Source organism: Triticum aestivum, chromosome 7A, assembly GCF_018294505.1.
Source record: "Triticum aestivum cultivar Chinese Spring chromosome 7A, IWGSC CS RefSeq v2.1, whole genome shotgun sequence".
NCBI classification, from domain to species: domain Eukaryota; kingdom Viridiplantae; phylum Streptophyta; class Magnoliopsida; order Poales; family Poaceae; genus Triticum; species Triticum aestivum.
The window spans coordinates 36,234,710-36,245,436 of NC_057812.1; the positions used below are offsets into that span (position 1 = coordinate 36,234,710).

A 10,727-nucleotide genomic window follows, 5' to 3' on the forward strand; every position below is an offset into this window, starting at 1 on the left:
GGGGGTCTAATGGGCTTTCTACTAGTACTATTATTTTACGTGATAGTCAGGCCGAAATTGAATATATATTTTTACGATCATGTTTATTTTTTTTCAACATAACTAACTTTATTCCTCATATAATAGCCATGCCATTTACAATAAAATCATGTTTTTCCATAAAAAACAATAAAAATCATGTGATTCTAAGAAAAAAAATCATGTTTCTCAATCAATGTGCGGGTACACTAAAAAAAGTCAATATGCGGCTAGTAGCTTCATGGTGGCAGAGGTTTGCAAGGGTTGGCATGGTGGTGAGAGATCATGAGGGATCGGTGCTCATTTCTTCATGGTCTGCACAAATGTCGAGGAAATAGAACCGCGAGCTTGTTTAGTGGGATTGTATATTGCAGTTTCACCGCATAAGCCCGTCATTTTGGAGACTAATTGTTTGTTTACAAAAATATATTTGTCTAATAATGTTTTGTATAACTCAGCCCTCGTGGATTTAAAGAGGGAAGCCTTAGGTGTCCCTCAACTTATTCCACAGTGTAACATGGCATGGATTACTAGGGACAAGAACAAAGTGGGCCATTAGATTGCTAAATTTCGGCTTGATTCTAGATTGGGTGGATTAATTTTAGCAGAGTGTACCATCCTGCGAAACGGATTCTATAACGAACGGTTGTATTAAAGTTTATTAATTAATATGTGAATGGGTTTAAAAATGTTTATCAATTAATAAAAGCAGTAAAGTGAAGCTTTTTAAAATATTTTTGTCACTAACTCATTGAGGTAATCTTGCTAAAACTTTCTAGATGCCTCCAACTCCCAATTTGATCTGAACTCTAATTTTAGCTAATCCAACAAGTTTACACTGTCACAACACATTTCTTGTGTACTAACTATAAACCTTCGTAGCAACAGGACAAAACTAAGTGAAACCACTTCACATTGTAGCAAACAATAGAATCACTGAAGAAAATAGTGAGGTGTCAGAATTGATCTTAATCTACAAGAGGCCGGTCAATGGCTGAAATGATTTTGAGCAATCATAGCCACTATAATAGCCTTAAGGGTGAGTATGTGTCTTGTGAGTGGAGAGGGGGCGGGGGCGGGGCAATGGGACGCATTTAAAAGGCAGTTCGGTGAAAGTGGGATTTGAGGAGCATGCCACCAACCATAAGGGTGGGATTTGAGGAGCATGCCACCAACCATAAGGGGCAGTGCATGTTCTTGTCAGTTGGCCGATATAAATGTTTGAATCAGGGTACCATGAGTTTAAATTCTGAGATTATACATTATTACTAGTACTATGGTAGATTGGGAAGATCATTCATACTACATACTATTGGGGTTGATGTCAAGACGCTAGAGACATGCATTCTACGCAAGACAACTCCAATTATCCTCACAAGCTGGGATCCGGCTTGCCTGCTCTCTCCCCGTGCTCCCATCCGTACTCCCATTTCATCCTACGACTATCTTTTTTTCTTTTTTTTCTTTCTAATCTAGTCGTCACCCCCCTGATTTTAAGAGGATGGGGTCAGGACTTATTTTGTTCCAATCAAATAAAGCCACGTACGCGGGAGCATGGATAGGCACATGCGTGGGGAGCAGACAAGTCTCGTCCCACAAGCTGCGCACGCCGTGCCATGCATTGGGTTATCTGGGAGCAACGAAAAAATATTAGCATTTCCATGGGTGGTTGTTAAATCCATCTCAACTGAAGCTCGTGCACTTCTATGGATGCCACTACTAGAATCGTCTTGATTACTTTGTTACACTTGAAAAATACAAAACACTCTGCAAAGGCCAACCTTTGCCGGTTGTTTCTTACAAAGCACTCTGGCATTTTCTTTCTTTCTTTATCTCTCGTTTTCTTTATTTTCTTCATTTCTCTTTTATTTTCTTCATTTTTCTTTTATTTTCTATCTTTTATAATTTTTTTTCTTTTTCTTCTCCTTTTCTAGACATTTAATAGATATAGTTCAAATGAAATTTGAATTGTAAGTGCATGAAAACGTTGGCAAAAATGGGTTGAAGTACTAAATTTGAATCAAAAGGAGTATTGAAATTAAACGTTAATGCACCATTCATCTATCTACTATAACTAAGCTCCATATGGGAAATTAATCGGCAGGTGCATCAGTCTCGTGCACGCTCTCATCACCTAACAAAAAATTAATGCCATCATGTAACACTGGTGGGTCAACAATTTCTTTTCTTAAGAAGCTCTCACATTCAAGTGAGGTGTTCAATTTTGAATCTGGTTCACGATTTTGACCGGTCAATGATTTTGGATGGTTAGGAGGCATGATTTTGACCAGTCAATGATTTTGGATAGTTAGGAGGACATTGGTATTCCCAGCCCACCAGAGTTTAAGTCCTGGAACTGACATTAGTGCTCGTATTTTTCTGGATTTATTTCAGGCCTTTTAGCAATGTGCGTTCAGTGGGAGGAGACGTTTCCATTGACTACGCATGCGTCTGTGGCACCTTCATCAATCTCAAGATGAAGTACCGCTCTATCTCTCAGAGGTGCTCATTGGGATAGAGTGTACGTGCATGCATTATAAGGGATGAGTGTATGTGTGTGTATATGAGCGTCTGCATCCGTGTTAAAAAAATTGAGAGGTGATTTTTTTGTGAGGGAAACCCACTATGATCAAATGAAGAGCGGTCTTTTTTGGTTCTTTCATTTCTTTATCACACTAGGTGAAAGTTTAGAAGTATCTCCAAATCTTCTACTAAAATACAAAATGTTGAAAAATCAGTTTTTTTTTGCAACATGCATCCATGTTATATACAACACATAGTGCTCCAAATTTGACTGTGAATAGACTCAAATGCATTGTGTTCTATATCAACGTCTTTCCGTTGCACACACGGTAGATTATTACTTCCTCCTGTTCTTTTTACTTTGAATATTATCTAAAGTCAAACTTTATAAAGGTTGACCATATATTTATATAAGAAATATCAACATGTAAAAACACAGAAGTTATACAATTTAAAAATTAAACTCATGGCGCACCTAATGATATTAATTTTATATATCAAATGTTGATATTTTTTGCATCAGAGGGTATCTTAGAGCATCTTTAGTAGCAGACCCTTTAAAATCGCAAACTGTAAAACTAGGATACAGATAAAAAAATTACATTTTAAGGGTTCATTTTAGCTTCCTCTAGTTCGGTTGCTGCTCGTTCCCTAGCCGGCCGCGCCAGCCATGCCCAACCCCGTCGACCGCGCCCGTCCCTGCCAAGCGCACTTCATCACCATGCCGGCCGCGCCCCGTCGCCCGCCGTCCCCGCCTTGCTCTATTGCCAGCCGCGCTAGGCTAGCCGTGCCCCTTTGCGTGCCATGCCGGGAGGATTCCGGCGGCCAGGCTGAGGTCATGGAAGGTCACAGCGATGTCAAGTTCGTCCAACTCGAACTGGCGGTGATCAATTGCGGCGTCTAACGAGCTTTTCCGGGGTGTGGTGATGAATTCCGACAAGTTTAGGACGGATTCCGGCAAACTTCGCGACGACGTGTTTGCTCCAACGAGGTTTGGCCAGTACACGGGTCCCCTTCAGTTTGGCCTTCCAACCTTCAAAGATAAGGGTTTCGGGTATGCATTTTCGGCGGTCCTTAAAAAATTTATGGGCTGAACCACTTTTACGATTCGGACATTTTTTTTTGACCATGCAAAGGTTATGACAATATGACCAGTTATACAGGGTTGCTCAAAAAAATACAGGGTCTGCTAGAGATGCTCTTAATACGTGGAGCCAATATGATACAGCCATAAAGGCCACAAAGAAATGCTGATTGAACATTTATATTATCCATTTCTCAATCCAGTTCTTGATGCTGACCACAAAGAAATGCCGATTGAACATTTATATTGTTCATTTCTCAATCCAGTTCTTGATGCCACTTCGCAGCATCTTGCATTTGATTATTAGTACGTACAATAATAAATTTGTGAAAAATACTTTTTAAGAGAAATCTACGTGTGGCGTTTTGGCGGCTCTAGATCTGATCATTTTTTGAAAGAAAAAATGAGCGTGCAGATTCTTCTTAAGACAAATCAACACGAATTATTACACTTTCTCGATTAATTTTTTTTACTGAGTCGATCTGTATGTTTTTGACAAAAGAATAGAAGGGATACAGTGCAGCCATTTTGAACATCACACGCCATAACTTCTCTAGCTGCGGACAGCACAACCTTAATGGGATTTTGCACAATTAGCACGAAGCTCAACATACTCCATTTGACAGCTGACCAGCGACCACGAAACATTATTCAAATTTTTATCAGTAGTAAGGAAGTATTCAAACTCTTGGCAGAAACCACAATGCTGCCGTGTCGAACAATAAGAAACAAGGGCCATAAGCATCATCATCGTGTCGAACTCGCCATGAACAGACGTTTGTGTCGGTGTCACCGACGACAGAACACGTAGCCCACACGGCAACCATCAACAGCACGACCCAAACCAAAACAACGCAAAAAAACAGCAATTGGTCGCACAACAAATCAAGATAGAATACCACGATGGGATCAAGGACACGACAACAACAGAGTTGCTGCTACCAACAATAGTTGTGAGGTCGTCAACATACGTTTGCTTCATCGCAAACCAAAAGTAACATCATCACATATCAAGTTCGTCTTACTCATACCAACAACCATATTTCTTCCACAGAAAACAAGAGAGACCTAGCACGGCAATTAGGAACAAACTACAACCGGAAGCAACACATTCCACTTCCGATCCACTAACAGCGTTGACGGGGAGGACGGCTTAGGCCCTTTCGCCACGGATGCGGCGGGCGAGCTGGATGTCCTTGGGCATGATGGTGACGCGCTTGGCGTGGATGGCGCACAGGTTGGTGTCCTCGAAGAGTCCCACCAGGTACGCCTCGGCCGCCTCCTGGAGGGCCAGCACTGCGTGGCTCTGGAAGCGGAGGTCGGTCTTGAAGTCCTGGGCGATCTCCCTCACCAGGCGCTGGAAGGGCAGCTTGCGGATCAGCAGCTCCGTGCTCTTCTGGTACTTGCGGATCTCACGGAGCGCCACGGTCCCGGGCCTGTAGCGGTGGGGCTTCTTCACGCCGCCGGTCGTCGGCGCCGACTTCCTCGCGGCCTGAAATCACACGCGCGGAATCACCATCAGCAAACAACATCGAACAGATCTGGACAAGGGAAAGAGGAAGGGGGACGAGAGAAGGGGGGCGGACGCACCTTGGTGGCGAGCTGCTTTCGGGGCTGATCAATGATTGACTAAGCTTAATTATGTTCCATCTGAAAAAGGATAGGAATAATTTTAAATTTTCGTATTGTTTTTACAGTGTGATGATGACGTTAATTGTTGCTGCTCTACTTTGCATACATCAATTTATTTTCAGATTCTTGGCTTTGTAACACGTTGAGAGGGAGTATAACATCATGGCCGATGCTATATTGTAGTAGTAATTCCAGTCAAGGCATGATTATATTACTGGAGGATGTTGAACTCAACAGGTCATACTCTTATTGATTCCTTAGGATCCTCTATTTGTCGAGAGCCCAACGGTCATGAAATCAACTACGGGTGATTTTAATCTATGCATCCTCAGGTCTGGGGAAATTTGATAATGGAAGCCTTCACCGTGGAGGATTTCCCAGAGAATATATGGGTGTTAATTACAAGGCTTAGGAGAACTGTTCAGGGTGTGTGAGCACAACAAAACTCGGCAACTTCTTGATGGCAACTGTGAAATCAACATAAAAGGTATATTTCCTTTATCAACTACTTGTAATAATGTACGTGCAATGCACGTTTATATTAGGTAGGATATTAGTTGCACGTTATATTAGGTAAGATATATTTGTTGCATGTTGGTATTTGGTAAGATATTAATTACTTTTTCACGGGAATGGTAGGATACTAATTACATGGCAGATTTCAAGGAATAACGTTGACAGGTAGGATATTAGTTGCACGTTATATTAGGTAAGATATATCTGTTGCATGTTGGTATTTGGTAAGATATTAATTACTTTTTCACGAGAATGGTAGGATACTAATTATATGGCAGATTTCAAGGGATAGCATTGACTCAAAATGTGTTTATAATCAATGGCAGTGGTGGTTAATTAGAGCGGTTAACGTGTTTGGTGCTTAACATTGGAGCGATTTGAACCGCTAGATAACATGATTTGACGGTCGAGATGGTTTGGATTTGCCCATTTGGGTTTTTTTATTGGTATAGATTAATCTTAAGTCTATATTCACGAAGAGTAATACCTTGTTCCATCCAAAGGTGGCATAAAAGGCAAAGTGCTGATGGGACACAATAGATGCCTGGTTTTTACTGAAGCTACAATTTATTTTTATTTTTGCGTTGTGAAGCTCCAGTTTATACAATAAAACGTGTGTGGAAGAATGAAAGCTGAGGTGTCATTTTATTCATGTTTGCTTTGAAATACTCCTATATATTTGGCAGAACAATCAGCTCAAGTATAAACAGAAAACACGGGATGTGCCACAACAGAAATTATTGACTATGTGGCGGCATAGAATATTCCAATTTTGTTCAAAATTTCTTTCCCCAATTTTATGTCTAGGCTTTCAAAGTAATGGTTGATGAACAAAAAATATTGGAAAGTTATAAAGTATAACTACTGCAGCTATCAATAATTATATATTTGGTCCGTGTCCTTTTACCTCGTGAAAGATAGAGAATTTGTAGGTAGCTTCGGTTGAGGGAGCAGACTTGCACTCACCAAATGTGCTATAAAATGTCCAATTCATGTGGTGTGAATTACTCTGAATATATATGGAGTACTCAGTATTCTCTCTCTCCCTCCCTCTCTCTCTCTCTCCGCGCCCGTCGGGGAATAAAGTGACGATTATTCTAAATATATAGGAAGATTAAGAAACAATATCTCATAATTAACAAATACTCTAACCTGGTATGTTGCTTCTACTGTATGCTGATTCTTCAAGAGGTGTTCATCACTGTCAACATTTATCCATCAATCATTTGAAAAAAAAGATCGATAAGACTCGAACCAGCTTCACACTATTCCCCTGTGCACTAACTAATGTTTTGTTTAATTAAAACCCTAAACCCAACTTCAAACTATTCCCCTGGATGCCAGCTAATTTTTAGTTCAAGTACTAAGATACTTATGTGTTAGTTCATGCAAATTTACAAGCATGTCTCATATCTTCGTATACTTATAGAAATTCCTATCATTTTATAGCAAAAATAGATGGGCGCGGCAACGCGCGCCGTAATGGTCTAGTATGGTGTTATTTTACAACAAACTCTAGGGCTGTTTGTGACACTTATAGGAATATATAGCTCAATAGATTGATCGAAAAGGATAACTTTGAGGTGGCTTCGTACCCTACAAACCATTTCCTCTTATGTTCTCTCCTTGATAAGAATTTTGGAGTGATTCTTTGTCGCGCGTTGAGGGATTGTTATATGATTCAATTATGTTAGCACCGTTGAGAGATTGCATTAGTGAAAGTATTTGAACCCTAGGCCTTATTTGTAAGCATTGCAATACTGTTCATGCTCCGTTTTGTCACTTGCTACCTTGCTGTTTTTATATTTTCATATTACAAAAACCTATATCTACTATCCATACTAAACTTCTATCACCATCTCTTCGCCGAACTAGTGCAACTATACAATTTGTCATTGTATTGGGTGTGTTTGGGACACAAGAGATTTCTTGTATTTGATTGCAGGTTATGAGAAAGACCATCTTCATCCTACACCTCCAACGGATTGATAAACCTTAGGTCATTCACTTGAGGCAAATTTATTGTTGTCCTACAAAACTCTGCACTTGGAGGCCTAACATGAGTCTACAAGAATAAATTGTGTAGTAGACATCGACTTGTTGGGGAGGTTACGAGCACAACGCGGTGCTCGGATACGAGCGACAGAAGCTGTGTGCGCGGCGACGGGCTTTCGGCCAGAGCAGAACAAAGGTGACAACAGCGTTGCGACTGCGGATCGAGAGTGTCGAGAGAGGGGAAAAGATTGGGAGCTCACCTAGGGGGCACACGGTGGCCCGTTGGTGGCTTAGTAGCACAGATGGTGGCCGGATTCGACAAAGAACGTCGGTGACCGAAGGTTCAAGAGGATCTCGATCCGCTTGATGCAGGCATTCCCGACTCGAGCTGATCGTTGTAGACGAAGTAGAAGAGGCAGGCGAATCTCCTGGCGGGATCTTAGTTGATGGGGACGCCGGTGGCCATGTGAACGGAGGAGACCATGGCGATGGTGGCATTGGGGAGAATCGAGCGGTGCGAGGGAGAGGGGAAATTGAGCTAGGGTTTGTGCCGGGGGTTGGCCTTATGCTCCAAGAGAGCCGGGGGATGGCCGGCACGCCACATGGCGCGGCCATGGCCGGTGGATGCCTGCCGCGATCCCCCCTCCGCCGCGCATGAACAGGAGGTAGGGATGACACGTATGTGGGCTGGGCCGCCACTATAGTAGCAGGCCGAAGTGCACAATAGTTTTTCTCTTTTTCTTTTATTCTTTTCTGGTTCTTTTATTTCTTTGCTAGTTTGCATTTAAATTTAATACAAATGAATTTTGTTGATTATGAAACTTGGCACATAAATAGTAGTCAGTTTTTGAGCTAGCACAACAAGTCTCAATTTATTTTGAATATTTATTTAATATGAAAAGGCTTAATATAATGTTGCTAGTCCACTAAAATAATTACCAAGGGCGATTTGGGCCTCCAAATGGAGTTGATAATATTTTTACCGATACTTGGGGAATTTATGACATATTGTAAAGAATTTTGTTCAGTGTTTGAAGAGATAATAATTTGATTTGCAATTTAAATTTGACTTTGATTTTTATCAAGTGGCAATTTGGCTTAGTAAAACATGATGACATGGCATCACTAGCATGGGTTCATTATAGCTTAACTATTGGGGTGTTACAACCATGGACCGGCGACTTCCTGGTCGGGTACCGCCGACCCTAACATCTCTGCAATCAGTGCATCGTCAATGATATCCAGGAGCCCGAGCGCACACCAAACACTCTGTGCACAAGTGTAGGTAAATGACAAGTGATGAATATTCTACAGACCTGACCGACAAATAGGACATTATGGAGAGACGGGTATATGTCGCAATGCAAGGATCGCCATGCGAGGAACTGTACCATGCAGAGCCTTCCATAGGAACACCTTACTCTTACTTGGGATTTTTAACTTCCATAAGATGTCCCGCACCGGGTTCGGTGCAGCAGAGCCGGGAAAGTATCAAGTACTCCCACCCCTAGGGTGCTCCGGGTGCACCCATGCCGAAAAACATTTTTAAAATATTCAAAAAATTCTGAAAAAATGCAGCACATCGATGGAACATCGATGTCTCTTGTCACAAAATTTCAAATAAAAATTCAAAACATTGCTCGAGATATAAAAATGACAAATTTGACGTCAATGTGATAATGGGCCAAATCTAAAGCCCAACTTATGTTATGTACAAAAACTTGTCATTTTTGTATCTCGAGCAATGTTTCGAATTTTGATATGAAATTTTGTGACAAGAGACATCGATGTTCCGTTAATGTGCTGTATTTTTTTCAGAATTTTTTGAACAATTTAAAAATGTTTTTCGGACATTTGGAGCACCGGGAGTATCCCAAGCCTGGGAGTACTAGATACTTTCCCCAGCAGAGCCTTGCTCACCTTCTCTTCCAGTTCGTGCGCCGAATATATGCTCCTATTCAATGTGACAGGCAGAGCGAACAGAGAATAAAAAAAAAAGTTCTTATACGACACCACAAAATCTTCCTGCAATGTGGACTCAAAGGGATTGCAAGAATATTGTTTTGCATCAGTGGGTAAGAAAATATCTCTGTTCGTCCCAGCCACCATTATGTTGATCCATCAGATTGTCAGCAATATGCAGAACAGAATATGGTGGCCCCTCCTGGTAAAAACTTTCCTGGAGTGGCTATTTGGGATCCGATGGTCTTCCCAAATGTTAATTCTTTCTCTTCAGCCAACTCTCTGAATATGTCACACTTCAAAGTTTGCAGTCGTGCAAGAATGCTCCCCAAGCCCACGTTAGTACTGCAGACATGTTTGCTGTAGGCCGGTTTGCTTCAGAGTTCACATAATGGATTTCTTGAATTTTGGTACAGAAGAAGAAGACCCAAACGAATCTGCATCTTCTGACCCGAAAAATCAGGAGACACACTCCCGCTAACACTATTTTATGTATTATCTTTGTTTCTGAATTTCTGTTGCACAAATTGATCACATGGATAGTTAATAAACTTGAGCATTAGCCACTGTACTTCCTATATGTCGATAAACGGTACATTGCTTTTCACTTTGCAGCCAGAGGTTTAGACTTCACATGGATTAATGCAGTTATTTTTGGAGATAATTGCTAATTCAAACTTCAAGGTACTACCTTTTTCTTTTCTTATCTTGATAAATGATAAGCTTAGAACTTTAGTTATATAGGTATATCAAAATTTAGGACCCTATTTTGCATTTCATGCTAGCCTCACCCCACCGGCCGCCATGGCTCGCACCATGGCTGCTGTGTTTTTTTCTTGGCAGTGCCACCTCGGCTCTGCCTTGGCCTGCGAGCATTGCTTGGATGTGGCCTCGTTGCAACTACGAATAAGGGTGCCGTCGAAACAGAGCTCCACATCCATCCCCGAAGCACACCCTACCCTGACACATGTGCCGACGACCGCAAAGCTAACGCCTA

General features: G+C 41.4%; 1 protein-coding gene across 1 annotated transcript; it reads right to left on the minus strand.

The window, feature by feature from the left end:
- Nucleotides 1-4,579: 4,579 nt before the first annotated feature.
- On the minus strand, nucleotides 4,580-10,671 carry LOC123152914 (histone H3.3-like). Its single transcript, XM_044572289.1, has 3 exons — nucleotides 10,522-10,671; nucleotides 5,216-5,239; nucleotides 4,580-5,117 (listed from the first exon to the last, which is right to left on the minus strand). The coding sequence occupies exons 1-3, from the start codon at nucleotides 10,669-10,671 to the stop codon at nucleotides 4,779-4,781; spliced, it is 513 nt and encodes a 170-aa protein (XP_044428224.1). The 3' UTR covers nucleotides 4,580-4,778.
- Nucleotides 10,672-10,727: the final 56 nt, after the last annotated feature.

What these genes read in the sequence shown, in the direction of transcription:
- LOC123152914 (XM_044572289.1), bottom strand. Translation starts at nt 10,671, where the DNA reads ATGGATGTGGAGCTCTGTTTCGACGGCACCCTTATTCGTAGTTGCAAC. An exon ending in GAGCCATGGCGGCCGGTGGG is followed by an intron (nt 5,240 to 10,521) that starts GTGAGGCTAGCA and finishes ATCATTGATCAG; the next exon opens with CCCCGAAAGCAGCTCGCCAC. An exon ending in GAAAGCAGCTCGCCACCAAG is followed by an intron (nt 5,118 to 5,215) that starts GTGCGTCCGCCC and finishes GTGTGATTTCAG; the next exon opens with GCCGCGAGGAAGTCGGCGCC.